Genomic DNA, 23,710 nt, shown 5'->3' on the forward strand with positions numbered 1-23,710 from the left:
CGTTGTGTGTAAGGACACTTAAATAGTTTAGGTATCCAATACAGTGATGGAAGAACCAATTATTCCCTCATCTTTGGTTGAAATTCCGAAGGAACAAACAACAGACCTATGATTATCCATGATTTCCTCTTTGGGAAGTGTCGTGAGGGTATATGTTGAGTTTCCAAGTGAATTGTCAATACTTAATTCATTTATTAAACAGTTTATGTAATGATGTTTACACACAAAAACGATGTTGCTTGGGGCTTTATCTGCGGGGGGAAACAACATATTTGTCATGGAGGTAGGACAATTGTTTTGCAACATTTGGATCTTTAAATATTGACGTAGCGTGGGTATTGATTGACCCATTTCTAGTTTCTTAATTAAACTAGCCCTTGCTACCTTCTTCTTACGCACTAAACAAGACGTACAATACATACCATTGACAATTTTGCTCTGACAAACTTGACCAGTAAGTCTGTTCAGCTGAATATAAAACAAATGAGAACTTATCATAAACTAGACAAAACATTACTTAACTTTATCATCGGTACAAAGACATCATTCGTAAATATAAATCAACATGCAGACATCTTATACGTTCAGGTATTTACATCCAATCTTTTATGATAATACAATGTCTTTACAAGGCACAAAAAATGTTGGCATTCACCTCAAAAGCTAACAAAACTTTTAAACAGACTCATTAAGAGGGGTTATAGCTACTGTTGGTAAGTCATTAAATTAAGATTGCATATGTTAGCTGTAATATTGGTTCACTTAAAGTGGCTTTGCATCGGAATTAAACACATTAATTCTAAAACCAATTGTTGGCACATGTTCTTCTCATATATGTTATGAACACTGGCCACTTTTAATTTGCAAAACACTCATTTGCAAATCCGCCGCCGCCTCAAATAAGAGCTACAATGTCATGTGTATAACCAAAATGTGCGGAATTACATGGGATTCAATAATTTCATTGGTTTTCTACTGTTACTATTATATTTATTTTGCTATTTGATTTATAAAAACATGGGATTTTCAATATCCCATGGGACAGGGCAAAATCTTATGGGATCGACCATTATCCCATGGGATTTTGGTTAAATCCCATGGGATTTTTTTGGGTCCCATGGGATAATTGTTGTCCCATGGGATATTTGTTGCCCCATGTGACAAAAAAAAATCCCATGGGACTATAATTATCCCATGGGATTTTTAATATCCCATGGGACAAATTAAAATCCTATGGGATTCAAATTATAAATATATAGATATGAATATACAGTAATGTGTATTTTCTTGTTAATTCGACCTGTTGATACTGTTTATAATGCTTTTTTGTTATTTTTTATTTATATGGATCTTGTCTGTACACCAGCTTTGATTATTTGTAATATCTTCAATTTTTCACTTATTCTTACAACATTTGTATAAACTTCAAGATTATAAAAAAAAAACGGTTTTTTTCTAAAGTGAACATTGATTGGTTAAATATTTCTCAGTCATGTCCTGTGTTTGAATTTGTTTGTTAGCTTTTTGGTCATGAATGTTTGTCACTAATATTTAATTAACTGTGCATTTGTATTCAGATATCGCAGATCAAATTTATTCGTTCATTGTTTAATCATAGGTTTTTTGATTGAGTTAAGTCTGCCAATTGATATTTTATCGTATGTTTTTCTTTGTTGTGATGTTATGCTATTGTTTCAGAAAAAGGGAGAAGGTTTGGATCCATTAAAACGTTTAATCCCGCTGCAAATGTTTGCACCTGTCCTAAGTCAGGAATCTGATGTACAGTAGTTGTCGTTTGTTTATGTAATATATACGTGTTTCTCGTTTCTCGTTTTGTTTATATAGATTAGACCGTTGGTTTTCCCGTTTGAATGGTTTTACACTAGTAATTTTGGGGCCCTTTATAGCTTGTTGTTCGGTGTGAGCCAAGGCTCCGTGTTGAAGGCAGTACTTTAACCTATAATGGTTTACTTTTTAAATTGTTATTTGTATGGAGAGTTGTCTCATTGGCACTCACACCACATCTTCCTATATCTATGATACTATGTATTCTATTTGGTAGTAAATTGTTATAAGATGAATCTTTTTAATTGAGTATCTTTTTTCTTTGGAAATGTTAATTCAACATATTGTTCTATAACTGTTCAAAACTAAACTTTTAAACAACAAAGTAGATAATGTAAGTATCAATATATGTTTATTTATGAATTATAGAATACTTTCTTGAAACACTATTATTTACCATTTGAAATCAATGATAAACTCTAATATAAGGTTGAACATACTAGTACAGTACATTCCGGTTACATTTGTACCACATCTTCCTATTCTAATACTACCGGTATATAACAATCAATTAATTTATTCTTCTTTATAACATTTGGGTATTTTCCCAAGTTATATATATCATATATATATAAAGATCAATGTTAAAACTTTAGGCAATTATAATAACATATTCCATTATTCACTAGAATTTTCAATATATTATACAAAAGGCAGACAACAGAAACAATATATCTTTAAGATTTTGAAGTTCTGACAGAGTCAAATTTGTGTTTTATTTCAATGTAAAAATACCTTGAAATCTTCGGACGCATTGGAAATTATAACATTGATACAAAAAAATATATTGTTTTATACTTATTTTTTGTGTTGTTGGCTTGCTGTCTCATTTTACAGTTATACATACATCAATTATCTTCTTCTTTATTAGAAGTAAATATGGGATATTTTTTATTTTTATAATCTGAAAACATTTTATTTCTATCGAATAACTTATTACCAAATGAATGATTGTTTTTATATTATTGTCTTCATTCTTATCAGAGGTTATCTATAATTCTGAACTATTATGACTTGTTTTTGATGCAGCACCGACGAATACAGTACATACACTTGTCATGCTCAATAAATCACTATTTTATAAAAGTGTATAAACCATCGGAATACGTCTATTAGTTTCCATTCCAAGGTTGTTATTGTAAATATTTCCAAGATGACATATCTAGGGTTCAAGATTTGTTTTATTGAGTACGATGTGCAAATTAGTAATATCAGTTATGAATTTGATGTGAGTGCAAATTACAAAGAACAAAATTTTATCACAGATGCTTACAGTTTAACATCGTGCACAAAGAAACCATATTGACATTGGTTTATAAAAAGTTATCATTCCTGAATTTACTTGAAATTCATTATACATGTATCTTATACCTCCGTTTCTAGAATTAAAAAAATATACATTGTCGAATTAGTCATTGTGTTACATGTAGTAGTCAATTCCAAACTGCTGCAGTTGAGAGATTTTACTTCTAGGTTTAAAAAAATTATCTATAAATATCGAATAAATAAAATAAACAAAAAATAAATACATAATTTAACCTAAAATAAATAAATAAATTATATCCCCCTTCCCTTTCCCCCCCCCAAAAAAAAACAAATAAACAAAATAATCAAAAATTCCGTCTGGTCTTACACGTGCCACGATAAAACCTGACCGAAGCCATAAGCATATTTGTAAATATAAAAAAAGAATCGTGGTATGATTGCAAATAAGATAACACTTCACAAATGACACATACATTAACATCTTGTTTAAAATATGTTACATATCATTGGTTAAGATAAAGTGTATTGGTGATTTTACTTTATTTCAATAACTTAATTAAACTTATGACCAATGTAATAAAATTAATAAAAAAATACAGCAATTCATATATCGACTCGAATATCAATAATAATTAACTTTGGCGCTACGATAATTCGTGAAAAAATGCTTTATTTTAGTACTGTCATTCGTTCAATATTTGTCTATAGTGTATTTTTTTAATTCTTGAATTAGCTATTTTAAAATACATTTGTACTTGATCAGTTTCGTAATGTTATTTTCTTTATTTGATTTAATCCTTTAAAAGTTACACGTATACAAAGACAGAGAGATTACCTAGTAATAATTATGTTGTCATTTAAAAGAAATTGTTAGATTTTAGTTAATTGTACAATTTTACATAAACATTATATATCCTCAAATTAAATTAAAATAACAATGTAAATTAAAGATCAACATGTAAACAAACATTACGTTTTTAAAATCTCGTTGTCAGATAATTAAAAAGTTACTTTATTAATTTTCAAAATGGTTCTCGTACTATAAGAAGCAACTTGTTTAAGGTATGTGCATTTATTTATCAAAAAAACAAATGAGACGTCCGAAGAAGCAAACTAGCTACTTGTAGTACATTTATCTCATGTTACTTGAAAAAAAAAACATCAAATAAGAAATAAGTTCCAACAAACAGTGCCTAATACAAAATGTATGTCCGATACACGTAAAATGTGATGTACAAGTGCAAAAGCAATTATAAGAATTTTCGTACAGAAAATTATGAAAATCGAAAATTTATTATATATATCAAATTTTTTTTATATACTACTACCGCCTTGTATTTGTGTTTTGGCTATCCTGGCGCACTTATTTATACATTATTCTGGTAATTATTAACATTACATTTTGCTCTTGTACAACTGTATGAGTCTGAGGTTTTGGGAATAAAATCTTGAATCTTTACTTAAGTATAGCGTATGCGGTTTGTCCAGACCTCTCAATATATTGCATATTCAGTTTCAGTTGATAAATTTAAGAGTAATTTGAATACAGTCATCCACTTTGAACTAATCAGTTTGGCGTAAAATTTAGTTCCTATTTTGCAAAATTTAAGGAAGATTGGTATGACAAGATTATGTCAGATGATAAAAATAAATTACGTACATATAGAATGTTCAAAAATGTATATGGCGTAGAAAATTATTTAATTTTTAATATACCAGGTAGATACAGGAGTGCTTTAGCAAAATTTAGATGTGGTGTAGCACCCATCAGAATTGAAACTGGTCGTTATGAGAATATTGATATTGAAAATTATGTTTTAACTGTACTGATGACGTTGAAGATGAAAAACATGTTTTGTTAAACTCTCCTGTATATTCAGATATTCGTAATGTTATTTTTAACCATGCTAGTATTGTTGATGAGAACTTTTTACATATGTCTGATAATGAGAAATTTATATTTCTTTTTACAAATGAAAATATGGTATTTATTACTGTCAAAATCTGCTATGAAATTTTAATAAAGCGAAAATGTATTTTATATTCATGATAGTTGACTTAAGTTGTATTTGTATTATAATTTAAGAAAAATTGTTTTATAGTCTCTCATAACTCTTAATAGAGTGGCTCTTGTTGTTAATTTGTGTTTTAAAAAGCTGTATATTTTATATGTAACAAGTGGTGAGACTTTAATAAAGTATTTATCTTGTTTTATTTATTTGTCTATATAATCATAACAAAGCAGATAATATAAAGTGCTAAATCGAATTCCATCGTAAATATGAATTTCAAAGTATTTCCCGTTAGTGTTATGCCAATGGCAAACAACTTATTTACATCAAACCAATGGTTTTTAGTCAATCTCGATGTTAAGCATCAATTAAGTTTCACAATTAAACTTGTACATTCAATGTCATTTAAGAAACAGTTCTTTCTTATGTAATGCTACCCAGTCAGATCTATAATTATAACGTTTAACATGTAAAATACAAGTGCACATGTAGTCTGTAAGAATTTTATTAATCTTGAAAAATACAATGCTGTTGTTTTTTATTTGGTCGGGTCGTTGTCTCTTTGACACATTCCCCATTTCCATTCTCAATTTTAAACATTGTATTATCAAAATATAATATTTAAGAATTACATTTATTATTTTTCAATGTATCTATATCAATACAGAAAAAACTCTGAGAATGGATTTTAAGATTTGATAGGCTAAAAAATCTCTACAAAATCTTTTTGCTATTCATTTTCGCTAGAATTCAATTGTTCCCATTTTGGTAACTGCTGATATATAGACATAGATGCTTTGTACATAAATAAACATCGAACCATTTACATTGTACCTCCTTATTTTGATTTTATAGAGCACTGTCATGAATATTACACGAAACAGATAGGCACTCTATAATTATTCAATATTTATATCTCTATTTATTTTGTAGCTACATTTTAACGAATAATGGAAATCATCACCAGTGTTGTATTAGTGACAATAGTCATAATTCTCGTCACTTTCTGCTTGAATAACCGATTTATGGTATCCGGGAATAGTCTCCCAGGACCAATAGCTTGGCCCTTTTTTGGAAATATTCTCCTGGTTAGTAGGAGCAAAAACTTTTATCAGTTGACGAAGAGTTTACAAGAGAAGTATGGGAACGTTTACAGATTAAAGTTAGGACAATTAACTGTTGTGTGCATATCTGGACATAAAAATTTATCCCGAATTTTGGTTGAAGATGGCGAAAATTCTTCACAAAGACCCAACTGGATGTTTTGTTCAAAGAAAGTATTTAAAGAAAAAGGTGAGTCGAAATTCAATGCAAAAGAAAACCTAACAAAAATGATGCGTTCAACATTCGTACGTCCTGTATCAATAAAAATTCGATATGATATATTTTGCAATATCTTTTAAAATGGCGAAGTTATTTTCCATTTCTACACGGTAATATAAATACAGTTTATTAATTACTACACGAACAATGGTGAATATTATTTATTTTATTTGGACCAAATCGAGAACATCAACCTTGATTGAAGCACTGGTGATACATGTAGTAGGTAAAGTTGGTCCCCTCTGTAAAATGTTCAGTATGCCTTCGGAATTTACAAATATAAATAAATATAAAAAAAAAGAAGATGTATTTTGATTGCCAATGAGAGATCTCTCCACAAGAGACCAAAATGACACAGACATTAACAACTATATGTCACCGTACTTTGATTGGTTTTAGAACAATCAATTACGAAAAAAAGAAGTCGTAGATGAGTTTTGTTCTGTTTTGTAGGGTTCTTGTAATAATCCAATTTAATTTTTAAACTGTTACATACCTTTTGTGGTGACTTTTCAACCTGAAAAAAGGTTAACAGATGTAATGATATTTATTTGCATATAAAGGTCGCTTTCTATTTGACGCAACTCATGTTATGTATGTAAAATCCAAGTAAGTCCATGTCCAGAATATAAAACCCCAGTTAGTCCATGTCTAGAATATAAACCAATTTTATTAGTTTTCTTATAAAATGTCTGTGTATGGACTAGGTATTGTATGGGCGAATGGACACCAGTGGAAGGAATTGAATAAACTTATACTTCAATCACAGCAGACAGAAACCTTCCAACAGAACATGCAACAGGAGCTTACACAAGAGGTCAACGAACTCTGTAAATGCTTCAGTCCTGATAACGCTACAGATCCTCTAGACTGTTTTTATGATAATACACTTAATGTTCTCTCAATAATGGTATTCGGAAAGAGGTAATTAATTTATATTTCATGTTCGGACATATCTAATTCGCCGTTTCAGAATCTAATGCATCATGCGTAATATTTTTCGGTGTACGCTGCGACGCCATTTTGTTTCTTAGGACGCCATAAAGTTTTACTTGAGTATCGATATTACAGTTTTTAGACTTAACAAAATTATTTGCCTAGATATATAGTTGAAAAAGAATATGGGTTATCCATCCAAGACACACAATTAGTACATGCTCAGCAAAAAACTATTCACATAAAAAAGCAAAAGCCGATCCGATCAGTTCTTGTATTGCTGTTCTGACTTTTCATCATTTCAAAGTCACAGTGAGACCTTGAATACGGAAAACAAAGAATGCTCACATCACTTCAAGTTTAAAAAGGCATCTTGTTCCAGTTTGGATGGAAATCTTTGCACTATAATTCTGGTAAACAACATCACCAAATTGGTCCCGGTCAAAAAGAAAATACTGAAAAAGTAATACATACTTAAAAAAAAAAGTTTCTTCGCATACACTATAATATATAAGGCTTAATATCAAACTATGTAGAGTATATCTGTGTATGTTTACTTTAGCAAATTTACCTGACGATATCGGGTTATGGGTATTTAGTCGGATCTTAACACGTCCTTGTGATTTGTTTAAAACCGGTTTTAACGAAGAAATGTCGAAATGTTCAGAACTTAATTAAATCTGTTTTTGGGTAAGATGGTGCCAGCATTTGATTTTTATTGCGTCTTACACTTTGAGAAGCGAATAATCTTTAGCTACTTTATTTAAATATTGTGTAAAAACGTTAATTATGAACTATGAAAGTCAAGTGGCTCAAGCATTTCACTGAGGAAGTTTTAAAAAAAATGCAAAGAAATATTTCAACAGTGGGTTAGATTTCATTAGTCTTCACTATCTATAGATTAACAACTTTTGGTTATATTTATAATTGCGAATCATCATTGAAGGTGGGGCGCGATTGCACAGTTAATTAATTATATTGATGTGCCATTTGTATGCAAGAGTGACATTCCGTTGTATTATGTGCCAATTCGAAAAAGTTATGCGAGTATTGTCTCCCTTTAACAGGTTCATTATTTTATAATTAAGTTTAGGTTTCTGATATAGATTTGAATAGTTACAAAATGTATCAATTCAATATATTTCATTTTTTGTTATTGGTATATCAAAAACATTGATGTACGAATATAATTTCATAAATTTGAAACGTTTAAAATGATTACATACCCAATATAAAGAACCGTTCATCATTTTTGAAAAAGACTATGATTGAAATATTATAATTATCTTCCCTTCATGAAAGATTGATTGGGAAATGAACCTGAGTTATCTAAAGGTAATCACAGAGAGGGACTAGCAAGCAATTTTTAATTGTAGCTTATTTAACGTTAAAACTATTTTCCACTATAAATAAATGTTACTTTATACAAATATAAGGACCTTGTTAGCTAAATCTACACATTTTATTAGATATTATGAATTTTTATTACAATAGATTAATATGCTAAACTGTTTAGTTGGTATTTTGTCTAATAAACGGGAGATAATCCATGTTTATAATAGCACACTTAAATTGCAAGCCCGCTGTATTGTTTGATATTTGTTTCTAATGAGTGATGGATTATTTTTGTTTAGATTTTTTCACAATTGAAAAATGTAAGTTCCTTCGTGGATAATGTAATGCAATATTTGAAGTGTAAAGTATCCATCCATGAGAGCAGCCTCTGTTTTTTATGAGGATCGTGTTGCACGATCTTTATTTTATGATTATTAAAAAGGTCAAGAAAACTACTGAAAGATTAAGGGTCCGGCCTTGAAAATGGTACTATACACACTATTCGGAGTGATGGAAAATATTCTGACTTTGATAATTAAAAAAAAAACATTTATTATTAAGTGCAGTTAACACATTCAGAATTATCGACCCTACTTCGACTGTGAATTCATATATGATATATATATAACTTTATATTAAAACTTGGTGTGTTGAATAAGTAAAAATCAAATAGTCCTGCTCAAAATAATGTCATTGATGCAACGTACACTTGGATTGGCTGAAAAACCAGAACCATTGTAGACTGCTGTGACATTGTATTCCTTAAGCCTCAGTCACACCGGATAGCACGAACGGACGACTAACTGATGACAAAATTGTTATCCATTGGGAGTCCGTTGATGTACTGACCGAATAAAACGGACGTGTAACGAATGCATAACGGCCGGACACACACCGGATATGCAACGTACGAGAAAAGGAAACGTACCGGACAGAACGGATGTCGAACGTACATCCAACGGACGAGTACCGCAAAACGGACACCTAACGGAAGCGTACCGGATAAAACAGACGAACAAGATACAGAAAAAATAAAGGCGACAATAATAATACATGTAAATCCCATAAATATTCAAAATTTTTCATGTTTAACTGGTTTTTGTTTGTTAATCAAAATGTCGCCAAAAGGCAGTGTCTGGCCTGAATAAGAACTGCTTGATTGTGAAGACGTGCCCTTACTCTAAGATCGATTATGAATAATAAAAATTCATGACCTTTTCTGACGCGAAATTTTCAATTGGCATTTATTCGTTTCAAATCCGTTCATCATCAGTTTTATCCGTTATATATCCGGTAGAAGTCCATTTCTCATTCGTTCAACATCCGTTTTATATGTTAAACGTCCGGTAGAAGTACGTTGGTGGATTTATCTTTCAGACCTCCAACGGATGTATAACGGATACGTAACGGATACATAATGGAAACGAAACGGACGAGTACCGTACATAACGGACGCCTACCGGACGTTCAACGGACATTTCATCCGTTGGACGTCCGTTCAAAGTTTTAAACATGCTCAAAAATTTCCACCGGACAGAACGGACGTCGACGGATAAAACGTTTGCTAAACGGACATGCAACGGATATGGACGGACGTCTAACGGATAAGAACGGACGTCTAATGGATATATACGGATTGAAAAAAAAAAGTTATCCGTTAGGCATCCGTTCGAGCTATTCGTTAAGGTGTGACAGAGGCTTTACAATAAGTATGTAATACAAGAGCTGACAATGCACACAGTCATTTTAAGAATATGCTTCCAATGATCAACGTTTAACGTTAAATCAACTACAAAAAGAAGCGTTCAATTATGTGATGAAATTCGTGAGAATGGTATGTTCTTATTGTGTTTTGTAAAAAAAGGTTTTCACTGTTTTAAACAGAAAATACAAGTTGTTTTCACAATGTTATATATTCTACTTGAACTATTAAAATCATATGTTTTACAGATTTCAATATAATGACTTGGAACTTAATACCTTACGTTCTAGTATCAAGTACATTTTCAAAAATGGACAGAGTTTGGGTAGAAAGGAAACGTTCTTTAGTTGGCTAGCTCTGTTTACAAAGTCTCAGGTATAGTTGACATGCTCTGTTAGATATATTAAGATATATAAATTCTTATTTGAAAAATGTACTTTCCTGCAATCCTCTTATTTGATTGTCTTTCTAGCACTTACAGCCGATTTCATTGAGTGTGCAGGCAAAGGTAACACCTGACTTAATAACTACTTCACGGTTAAGCTAACAAGCAAGCTAACCAAACATATCACTTTTGACTACACACTCAATAGAATCGGCTGTAACGAAATATTTTGTTTGTTATATAAGACGTTACTAGTATTTTTTATTTGCAACACGAGATACCACCGTTTTGTTCATTTAAAAGTGACAAACCTATTTTTAGGGTATGGCAGAGGTCTATTGTAAACACAGTCACAATTGCCACCAATAAATACACCTTAAAATCACACGGACGAGTGTGTTGCTATAGTGTATATCACTTGGTGTCTGGTCCTATCGATCTGTTTCACAAAATTATGTTGATGAATCCATTTATCAACAACAAACTACGTCGAAGATTTTTATTTTAACCATAAATTCAAAATACAAAAAGGGGCCTTGATGGCCGAATGGTTTAAGTAGTTACTAACGTAACCATTAGTCAGTGAACACTGAGGTTGTGAGTTCGAACCTCGCTCGTTCTGAAATGCATTCATAGTATAGGACATAAAAGTACTGAGGTTTGAAAATTGTGATATATAGTGCATATGATATACATGTATAAAGACATTTTTGACTGCACTGTCTGCTCGTACAAACACAAAAGGTTTCAGAAGTTTTATTCTTATTTTTTAGTCTCTTTTTTCAAGAGCGATCTTGTTGTGGGTTTCTTCTTAAATGCTTAATACGACCATCAACCATATTCATATTTTTTGCAAGAAAGACACTAACTATCCTTTATTCCGTTTCCCTCATTATGCGTCAATACTAATTAAGAAAGGCATGAGTCGCTAACGACTTTACGAAATATCTCCAATTGACTTGAAAAAAATGCACGATATTTTCTGTACTTTTTTAAAGAAAAAGAAATAATCCATCAGTCCTAATTGAAAAATGGAAGACTTATTTTCATTCACAAAACAATGTACTCTTTACGCCGGTAGTATGTATATTTCTGCTAGCATTTTTGTAGCATTAAGATTCATTACAGGTAAAAGAAGTAGTCGGAGAAATTGACAAATTGCATGGGTTTATGAAACAAAAATTGGAGAATCATGCTATGGAAAATAATAAAAAGTTGCCACATGATTTGTTAGCCGCTTATTTGAATCTGTCTGAATCAGAAAGAAAGGACAGGGCATTATCAGGTAAATCTTGTTTTTAAAGGGGTTACATGTACACCAATTAACCAGCATTCAAGAACAAGAAGTTCGCAAAATTTTAAAAACATCTAGAAATTATATTTCTCAGATTAATAATTTGGATTCATTATAATTCGATGGATACCAATTTCCGTGAATGTCGTGGGTAAAATTGAACTATTAATTTAAATATTAAACGAGTTACAAATTTTCCAGATGATTGCAGGAGAAAAATAAATACGAAAAAAATATGCATTGACATTATAAAATGTTTCTTCAATTCAGGAAAATCTGAGAGTGACTCTAAACTTCAAGGAAGACTTATATTAAAACTTTACTTATCTTTACTTTTCAAATCTTTCCAGAAGAAAATGTGTTCCAAGCTATCGTTGACATGTATATTGCTGCATACGACACTTACACAGCCACAATGATAATGATTGTGTTTTATCTATTGAAATACCCGGATGTTCAAAGGAAGTGCAGGGAAGAAATACATAAGGTAAACAAACATACACCAAACGCCGTGTACAGTAAACATGTTTACATTTGCTTTAATGTAATGTACACTAGTTTTACATTAATATACACCGTGTTTAGTTACCTGTACATAAGATTTGTTCACACTTGTAAACTATGTCATTTAAATGTTCATTACATAGAACCGAATACAAATTTTCGAACAACTTTTGTTGCAGTTATGGAACGACCATTTGACTCTAAAAAAGAGGGGATGGATTTTCCCACAATTTGATTAAAACAAATCGAGTCATACAGATGATTAAAATGAACTCATATTCTGAATCCAAAGTTTCCCCATACATTATAGTGTTAAATATTGAAGTGGTATCATCGATAAAAAAAAAAAAACTAAATACAACTGACTATTGCGCGAGAAAAAAATTCTGACTCAGAACCCCCCACCCCCTTTTTTTAAGTAAAGTGGTTGCTCCTTTCAGAAAGTCATTTTGAATGATTTGCAGTAGTTTGAAGATGTCTCGATTACGCATAAAAACGTAGGCTGCTTCAGCGTGCTACAGACAAAGAAAAAGAATTGCGCTGTTAAGGATCACTACATTTCTATCTTTTCTGTTTGTTTCAAATGGTATTTTTTCTCCAAGGAGTATTTGGCAAAGTGGGGGGTATGTTTTTTTTTTATTTCTTATTGTATTTTAACGGATCTGTGATACTACATAAAGAAAAAAATTAACCTCACCCTTTTTCAGTAATTCATTGATGAGTGAATCGTTGTTTGAGTAAAGACCAGTGGCAAATATTTCTACCAGTGTGTACGTCCAGTCGATTCGGAGACCTTTTCAAATGAATTATGTGTTCGGCAATGATGATGGATGAGTCTTGATAATGGTTTATTAGGCTGCGTGAAGTGTTTTATAACAAATAAATATATCAAGTTTAGACAACTATTTCTGTAAAGAACTGTATTGATGATAAGTGTTATAAGTATCAATCTTATATAAACATCGTTTCTTTTTAAATATACATGGGAAAATTAAAAATCTGAATGTCTAGTTTAGTGTACACTTAACCTACACAAGGCCTACATCGACTATCGACTGCATGTAGACAAAACATGATTTAAACTACATGTAAACATTGAGTTTTATCAATGGAAACGTAATTATGTTTAGTTTATGTGTGAGTTACACTAAGGGAACGACCATTTGATATTCGGGGGGATTTTGAAAATAAATAACTCAGCCTTGATAATCACAAAAATAAATGGTTTGTTCTGTGGTAGTTTGAAAATAAATTACCTGACTTGCAATGTACTGAAATTAAATAATTCAGCTGGTCTTATCTAAAGTATGAGATGGCACCAGATTCTTCATAAATTCATCTTTTTTCCCCAAAAAAATCTGGAAACACGTCCCAAATTTTTTTAATAACAAAAGTATAAATATTTTTTAAATATACTTCAAATGTCTGAAAATGGTTTCATTTAACTTGAGGTATATTGTCTCAGGAAACCTTACCTCACTTTTATTTTATCAGGGCCGTAACTACATGTAGGAAATTTCAAAACCAAACGCTTGTCTCCATATCAAATTGTGTTCACGGCCTTGTAAGAAGAAAGTTCTGTTTTCCCTCAGACGTAGCCCTGATTTTTTCGAGATCAATATTTCTTATTTGTCTGTTGTTCATTGATTGCCCTTCTGTATTATGTTTAGTGTTCCATTCCTTTTGTAATCTACTAATTTTGTTATGAACTCGATCGTGAGTTTAAAAAAAAACAGCAGCCACAGACTTAACTATGTGAATTCATTTTTTTTGCTTTATCATGCACATTGGTCTTTTGATGTTGTCCCTAGAAACTTCAGTCTTACACTGAATTTATACATTTTGTTTTGAGACCAAAATAAATGTTGTCAAAAAACTATTAAAACAAAACTTCATTTTCAGATTATGAAGGGGTCTTCGGAACACCCAGAAAGCATGGTTTGGGCCTTCAGTGGCTCCAAAACCCTAAAAAAAAATTAAATGTTTGCCTCGTTCCGCTCGACCGTAGTACATAATGTATGTTTGCCAATACATTTAAAAGTGCCTTAAGTTATAACAAAACTTTAATACTATGTATGTATGCAATACATGTATATGCAGTTGGGAATTTAAAAGATTCATTTCTGCAAAGGGGAATGGTTAATCTAATTAAATGGTACATAATGACTTGACTATACTATATGTTTTATTTATAATAAACAAATCATTTAAAATTGTTTGTTTTCGAATATCAAAAATATAGTTGTGAAAATGAATAATCACTCTCTTGCTTTAATAAAAATGAAAAATCTTGCTTCAACATTGCAGAAAATGAATAATCTGTCCTCTTAGTTTACAAAAATAAAAAACCAATACTCCTGCCCCCCCCCCCCCCCCCCCCCAATATCAAATGGTCGTCTCCTAACACAACACCGAGATTAGGTCAATGTGAACACGGCCTAAGTTTTAATATCTTTAATTTGGAAAATGAAATATTCTTTTCTGTTCTATTCTCTATGCAGATTTCGAATTGAGTATATACTTAGAAAGTATTCGAATTACCTTAGTCCTATGTTATATATACGGAGTTATTTCTTAAAAATATGTTATAACATAAACGTAATAATACCCTGGGGAGTTATTTTCTTTATTTTTAGTGGTAAAGGTGTGCCGCAAAACAGGGACACTATTTCATGCCCTGCTGGTTAGAACATGGTTTCTTTTTCATGTCCTGTTGGTTAGAACAGGGTCGCTTTTTATGCCCTGTTTTTTTTTAACAAAATGTATTTATCTAGAACAGGATCTCTTATTCAACTGTTGAAGATACAGTCTAGAACCCGGGTCTAGAACTGCATCTTATTTTATACGGCCTAGAACAGGGTATACATTTTCTGAGCATGTATAGAAAAGGGTATGTTTTGCAATGTTTTCTGATTAGAACAGGGTATGATTTGGCAAGTGCCCCCCCCCCCCCCCCCCCGGAATAATACAGACAGATACATTTTATTTTTTCCTGATACCCTAATAAGTGTCGGACTTATGGGTTGTCGGATTATTGGGCTGTCGGAGCAATGGATTGTCGGACTATTGGGTTGTCGGACTTTTGGGTTGTCGGACTAATGGGTTGTCGGACCAATGGGCTGTAGGATTAATAACGTGTAACCAAATATATGTATTAATCAGAAATAGAAGGAATGGAATTGTATTGATATTGAACACGATGTTGACGTTATTACTGATAACGTAGTCAGATCGCGGTATGAACGTAATTATAATCGCGATAAGAACGTACTATAATCGCAGTAAAAGCGTAGTAAGATCGTGTTGCAATCGGATAACTCGTGGTATTGTCGTAGTGAGAACGTGATGAGCGTAGAAAGATCTTGGTAAGCGTAGAGAGGACGCAGAATAAGCGCGGTGAGAACGTGGTATAATCCTAGCAGGATCATACCGCGACCTCACCACGATCTGAACTTATTTTAGATCGCGGTTAGCGTAGTGCGATGGTGGTCTAGTGGGACTGGGGCTTAAGCCAATGCCTTATACTGCTCCCTCATCTTAGATTGTCGTTATGCAATTTCTCATAAGAAATATTCAGTCTATGTGTTGTCTTACACTGTTTCTCAAAAAGTTTATGCAACACTTTTTAAACGTAGAATCAAAGATCCACATTTGGAGCTCATTAGTATGTTAAACCTTGTATTTTGAAGGTATGTAAAGGAAAAAGGCCCATCACAATTGATGATAAAGATAAATTGTGCTACGTCGAATCAACGATCAAAGAAGTTCTGCGTATTGCAAAACCAGGTATGAATTTTAACTACTGTTTATTCACCTTACCCTAATTTTATGCAATGCTTATATAATACAGAAGTTTTATTTTTTGATGTAATGTTGATGTTCTTCAAAGTGAAGTCTTCAGTATGATTGAAGGATACACTTTTGAAGCACGGCTTTTATTCTACATATATAAACCATTGACCTTTTTCACGAATGAACTTTTAATTTTATAAAAAAGGATATACATAAATTATTTGTAAAAAAAAAAAAAAAAACGCTATAATTACACATGCTGATTAAAAAAATGTATTATCCTCTGCATCCTGATGCCTTATAACATTTTTGTCTTTTCTAGTTGTTTTAGCAATATACAGAACCATCGAACGGAGTATAACAGTCGAGGGGTATAACATTCCAGCAAAATCAATCATACTGTTTGATTTAAATGACCCACAGATTGACCCTACACTATGGGATAATCCTGACGTATTTGACCCTGACAGATGGACAAACCCTCATAAGAACGGATACATTCCTTTTGGTCTTGGTAAATATGAAACATTCAATAAACAGTAGTTATTTTATCATAGGCGATTATTCTTACTTGGCCCTTTTTATTGAACGAGAATTCGATTGCATTTTATTTGTTCAGAGATTTATTGAAGATATATTTCAGGATGTGATGAATGTAGGTTCTGCAGACGACTGTTGATATTCATTTGCAGTTCTTACCAGTTTTCAAATGACAGAGTAAACGCGTATTTTCACGTTAAAATGTGTCTTTATATTTTGTCATAGTTTTTGGGGAATAATGCGGAATAATATAGATAAATCTGATTTAGTAAATATTCATGTGTTTTTGGGGAATAATGCGGAATAATATAGATAAATCTGATTTAGTAAATATTCATGTGCATACATGTAGCTACAAAATATCCAAAAATGTATAATCAATGTCTTTACCTTTTATTTAAAGGAGATACTTTGTCACTTCTGGTTTAGTAATCACCTCTAATTGATTATTTCAAATGAGTTTGCTTTATTGTAGCATTTTACATAAAAGGCTCTACATAATCGAAATAAACATATAAATATTTATTTTATTATAGTGTCACATATTGATTGACAAAATATTTACATATCACAGTATTCAATAAAATAATCACAACCCGGGCCAGTCATAAATTTGACTTATGAGACACTACACATTGACATAGTATGCGATACTGGGTTTTAGTTATGATTGCTTTTTGATATTATTGCTGCAACTAAATTATTACATATCTGAAGGGCATAATATTCTTAAACTATCACTATGATGTTTCCTATAGAGTATATTATTAGTAAGAACAACAGCTTAAGGGAAGATTCATCAGATCACAAGGTTTCCAATTCAGATTTGCACTAAAGACAAAGTAGACACAACTACGGTATGTGTTTTGCTTATTGCCGAAGGCTGAGATGTGACTCATAATTGTTAACTTCACTGCCATTTGGTCTCTGGTGGAGAGTTGTCTCGTTGACAAACAGTCCTTATGTTATCCTTTTTTCCATATTTACACCTCGTTTACACTCTTGATTGTGTTATGATTATTTTTTCCAGGACCAAGACGGTGTGTAGGTTCGCCAACGATAGACCTGACTTTATTTCTGATGATCACAAATATACTTCAAAAGTTTGAATTAGTTCCAGAAGACGAGAAAAACTTACCTATGGAAAAAGAATGGTCTGGGATTGCTCTTTTTCCAAAACCCTTCAAAATGTTTATGAAGCCTGTGGACTATTGACGATAACTTCAAGATTTTAATGCTTTTTTATAATTTAACTTGTTCATGTAACACATACGATATTCCTACTTGTTTAATGCTTAAATAGTTGTCTTTTTCCCTTCAATTTTTTTTTTATCTTTTGTAATATCACGTTTAAATAAATGTGTTTTTTGTAAATATTGTGTATGACCTGGGTTAAAGTGTCATCTGTCATAACTGTCGTAGTTATGAAGAACATCCGACATTTTTATTTTGCTATATTAATTTCAACATTGTACAGTGGAGATCACTTCTAACCTCTCATTAGAACTGTCAGAATATTCTGTCATAGAACTGTTCTAACCTGTCCTAGAACAGTTCTAGCTAGAACAGTTCTACCCTAGAACTGTTCTAGGTAGAACTGTCAGGATCAGTTCTAGGTAGAACTGACTAAATCAGTTCTAGGTAGAACTGTCAGGATCAGTTCTAGGGTAGAACTGTCTAAAACTGTTCTAGGTAGAACTGACCAAATCAGTTCTAACCGTAGAACTGTCAGCAGAACTGACTAAATCAGTCAGGAATGTAGAACAGTTCTAAATGACGTCACTGCAGAAAGGGCAATTTAGAATTTAGAAGAAAAAATCAGTTCCAATTACTTTACTATATATAATAGCAGATTTTTCTATATTTTTTACTGATCAAAATTTACATGTAAAATGTACAAATATCGAAGTGGATAGGAGGTTATCCAACTCATCGGAGAAATATTTTTATGAGATTGCAAATGAAACATCATTATTTACGTTTCTTCGTTCCCCGTTTTTAACAGTCTCTTCGTAAATATAACTCTGCATTTAATTCAAGTAAATTTAATCTTAATTTACCTTGTTTGCCTTGGATTTACATTCATAATTTAAGATTCTGTTTGGACAAATGCTCAAACGAAAATTGTACAGTGGATGAATTATGGGATATCATAGTAATGAACACAGTGTTGTTAAACGCAAGAAAACTATGTACATTTGCACCTTGAGATTTGCACTGAGGTCTCAGATTTGCATTATCTCGTTGCCAAACTTATCCATAACGATAATGCATAATATCTGGGAGTCTGGAACGTCAGAAAAATATACTCGATCTGAACATGAATGAAATATTTGCCACTGGACGTAAGGCTACAAACAAAACCAATCATTTTCCTTCTTCAAATTATATTAACAGTATAGTCAGTATACCTTTCCAAGAAGAGAACTTCTCATACATGTACTTTTCATTTTAAAATACATGTACTTTTCATTTTAAAATAAAGTATATGAATCAGTGATGTGAGTGTTGGATGATGCCCTTAAATAGTTCTGTTTAAAAAAACCCATCATGAACTACTGACTAAATAAAAATTCACTTTTTGTGATGGTTCATTATTTAATAATTTAAGTTTGGATGTAACGGGTCTTCTGTCGTTATTGTGTTATCAGCGCCCATAGACATAAGTTAGTCATGTTTGTTCAATTTCCAATATTGCAGTTATTTATATATACTATGTACAGTAAAAAAAATATAACTGAAGTACTGTTCAACTATATAGACTCACATAAAAAAAAGCAAATATGGTCAGTTTTCTTCTTCCTTGCTTAGGACTGGATTCTTAAAAGAATGTTTTGGTTGATGGGGTCAAAAGATTTTATTATACAACTCAGTCTGAAGTATGAAAACTACTGATATTTGTTTACGATTCAATACTTTGAATAAAAAGAGGACATGCTGGCACTATAAATTCATGCGAACAAAATTTTGAGGTCATTGTTATCCAATATTGCTATAACTTGTATATATTACAGTCCCTCTTGACCTAAAATTATAACTGAATTACTGTACAGCTATATAGATTTGCAGAAAGAAAGAGCAAATAAGTTCAGTTTAGATTGATGCGGTCAAAAGATTTTATTACACGACTCAGTCTGAAGTATGAAAACTACTGATATTTGTTTACGATTCAATACTTTGAATAAAAAGAGGATATGCTGGCACTATACTTGCTATAAATTCATGCGAACAAAATTTTGAGGTCATTGTTTTCCAATATTGCTGTAACTTGTATATTACAGTCCCTCTTGACCTAAAATTATAACTGAATTGCTGTACAGCTATATAGATTTGCAGAAAGAAAGAGCAAATATGGTCAGTTAAGATTGATGCGGTCAAAAGATTTTATTACACGACTCAGTCTGAAGTATGAAAAATACTGATATTTGTTTACGATTCAATACTTTGAATAAAAAGAGGACATGCTGGCACTATAAATGCATGCCTACAAAATTTTGAGGTCATTGTTTTCCAATATTGCTATTACTTTTATATATAACAGTCCCTCTTTACCTAAAATTATAACTGACTTGCTGTACAGCTTTATAGATTTGCAGAAAGAAAGAGCAAATAAGGTCAGTTTAGATTGATGTGGTCAAAAGATTTTATTACACGACTCAGTCTGAAGTATGAAAACTACTGATATTTGTTTACGATTCAATACTTTGAATAAAAAGAGGATATGCTGGCGCTATGAATTCATGCGAACAAAATTTTGAGGTCATTGTTTTCCAATATTGCTATAACTTGTATATTACAGTCCCTCTTGACCTAAAATTATAACTGAATTACTGTACAGCTATATAGATTTGCAGAACGAAAGAGCAAATAAGGTCAGTTTAGATTGATGCGGTCAACAGATTTTATTACACGACTCAGTCTGAAGTATAAAAACTAATGATATTTGTTTTCGATTCAATACTTTGAATAAAAAGAGGACATGCTGGCACTATAAATTCATGCGTACAAAATTTTGAGGTCATTGTTTTCCAATATTGCTATAACTTGTATATATTACAGTCCCTCTTGACATAAAATTATAACTGACTTGCTGTATAGCTATATAAATTTGCAGAAAGAAAGAGCAAATAAGGTCAGTTTAGATTGATGTGGTCAAAAGATTTTATTACACGACTCAGTCTGAAGTATGAAAACTACTGATATTTGTTTACGATTCAATACTTTGAATAAAAAGAGGATATGCTGGCGCTATAAATTCATGCGAACAAAATTTTGAGGTCATTGTTTTCCAATATTGCTATAACTTGTATATATTACAGTCCCTCTTGACCTCAAATTATAACTGAATTACTGTACAGCTATATAGATTTGCAGAACGAAAGAGCAAATAAGGTCAGTTTAGATTGATGCGGTCAAAAGATTTTATTACACGACTCAGTCTGAAGTATGAAAACTACTGATATTTGTTTACGATTCAATACTTTGAATAAAAAGAGGACATGCTGGCACTATAAATTCATGCGTACAAAATTTTGAGGTCATTGTTTTCCAATATTGCTATAACTTGTATATATTACAGTCCCTCTTGACCTAAAATTATAACTGAATTACTGTACAGCACCCTTTTTAAGGAAGATCAATGCATTTGAATAAGGACAATAAATTTTAGTTGGACCCCCCCTTTTTTTTAAACTGCTGGATCCGTCCCTGGTGGTTTTGGCCGGAATAACGTATTACATTAAGGTCAGATAATTTTGTTATGTAAAACGAGTCATCCTGACTCCCCGAATGACAAATGTAAAATAAATGAAATAATAATCCCCCCCCCCTCCCCCCCAATATTAACGGCTTAATTTATGTTAAAAAAATGAAAGAAAAACAAATAATTTATGTAACACATCAACAAAGAAAATCACTGAATAACAGGCTCCTGACTTGGAACAGGCACATACATGCAGAATATGGCGAGGTTAAACATGTTCTCTTGCCGATTATAAATCTGAAATAAAACCGGCAAAATAGCAAAACTCTATATAATATTAATCGCTATTTTGCCGAAGCCTTTATATTAAGACAAATATTTCTTCAAACTTATAAATCAATTCTAGCCGTAGAATTTATAAATCAATTTTAGCCGTAGAATTTATAAATAAATTCTGGCCGTAGAATTTATAAATCATTTCTAGCCGTAGAATTTGAAGTCAATTCTAACCGTAGAACTGTTCTAGAAGTAGAACTGACCAAATATCTGGTCAGTTCTAGCTAGAACTGTCAGGATCAGTTCTAGGGTAGAACTGTCAGGATCAGTTCTAGCTAGAACTGTCCAAATCAGTTCTAGGTAGAACTGACCAAATCAGTTCTAGCTAGAACAGTTCTAACCTAGAACTGACTAAAAGGTGTCAGGCTGACAGTTCTACATACTGTTCTAGAACAGTTCTCCTGACAGATTCTGACAGAATTTATGAGAGGTTAGAACTGATCTCCACTGTATGTTATCGACTTTTAGCTAATATCTCAATTTCATGGAACTTACTTCACGAATTTAGGTCATCAATAAGAAATTTCTAATTTTTTGTATCTATGGTATATTTTTTTTTTTGTATTTTTAAAATCTATTAAGCCTTTTTTTTAGTCCTAAGTATACACTTCTCTGGGTCCCCTATAAAATCGTGGTGAGACAGCACAACAGAAGCATATACTATGAACAAAATTAGTTTAAATGGACTTGACTCTTCAGATCGATAAAACACATAGAAACAACTAACCAAATGACTAGACTAAAAATACAAAGCTATTAACAAGGAAAAAAAATCATCTTCCCAAGACAAAATGAAAATACCAATTAGTAGCCTAAGCATAAAATGGATTTAATTGTAAAGACGTCATAAATAGTCTAGAAAACATGACCGTGTGCAATGCCATGACAGGTAGAAGATAATGGCTGTTAAACCTTTGGGGAAATCCTTTGTTACAGAAACATGAAGTTAACATAAATACTTAATGTGCTCTCAAACATTTGGACGTAAAAGTGCGTTTAGTCTTTTGTAGACGAAACGCGTGTCTGGCGTATATACAAAACTTAGTCCTGGTATCTATGATGAGTTTATTTTTCACAATCTGGTTAAAAGACAGATCATGCGTCCAAGCTGTGCTTACACGGATCTGGCTGCATTCCGTTTTACTTTCTGATCTGGTTGCGATTACATCATCCAAACAAATTCCAGTCTTCGAATTTTTAAAAATATGTATTAATCCGTCTAAAACCAGAGGATCTCAAAATGTCTTAAAATCAGAAAGTAGAACGGAGCGTTTTCAGATCATTGTAAGCCAAGCTAAAACTCAGGATCATCATTTTGATCAGATAATTACCGTTTTCAGTTTAATATTCTAAACATTTTAATGATATCATATGAAGATAGACTTGGGTAAAATAGGGCAAAAAGAGGGATTTAGCAAATGGACTCTTGAAGATATATCTTTTAGTGAATAAAAAGTAGTATGTTTTGTGACCTTTTTTATTTTTGTTTCATACAAGCACACAGGTCGAAATTACAGTGTTCAGTTGAAAATGTTTATGAATAGGGAGATGCATATTACCTCGACAACGCGTGGATTATTGTGTTGTTATTTGTGTCGTATATTTGTTGTCTCGTTGATGTATGCCTCATACAGCATTTTATTTAAACAAAATCGGTTTGAATCAAGGAAAGATAAATCAGCCAGTGGAAAAACATAAAGATTGGTACACGAGGAATTTGTTCGCATATAGTAATTAA

The 23,710-nt window shown here is 31.8% G+C and overlaps 1 protein-coding gene across 2 annotated transcripts; it reads left to right on the plus strand.

The window, feature by feature from the left end:
- The first annotated feature begins 4,098 nt into the window (after positions 1-4,098).
- Positions 4,099-18,308, plus strand: LOC143045379 (cytochrome P450 2J4-like). Of its 2 annotated transcripts, none has more exons than XM_076217834.1 (9): positions 4,099-4,173; positions 6,057-6,416; positions 7,154-7,370; positions 10,668-10,794; positions 11,933-12,089; positions 12,449-12,585; positions 16,292-16,388; positions 16,717-16,908; positions 17,965-18,308. In XM_076217834.1, the coding sequence occupies exons 2-9, from the start codon at positions 6,074-6,076 to the stop codon at positions 18,147-18,149; spliced, it is 1,455 nt and encodes a 484-aa protein (XP_076073949.1). In that variant the 5' UTR covers positions 4,099-4,173; positions 6,057-6,073; the 3' UTR covers positions 18,150-18,308. The 2 variants fall into 2 exon arrangements, with proteins under 2 accessions (XP_076073949.1, XP_076073950.1); XM_076217835.1 differs by having other exon boundaries at positions 4,100-4,173; positions 10,710-10,794.
- Positions 18,309-23,710: the final 5,402 nt, after the last annotated feature.

The sequence above is a fragment of the Mytilus galloprovincialis genome, chromosome 9, assembly GCF_965363235.1.
Source record: "Mytilus galloprovincialis chromosome 9, xbMytGall1.hap1.1, whole genome shotgun sequence".
Lineage (NCBI taxonomy): Eukaryota > Metazoa > Mollusca > Bivalvia > Mytilida > Mytilidae > Mytilus > Mytilus galloprovincialis.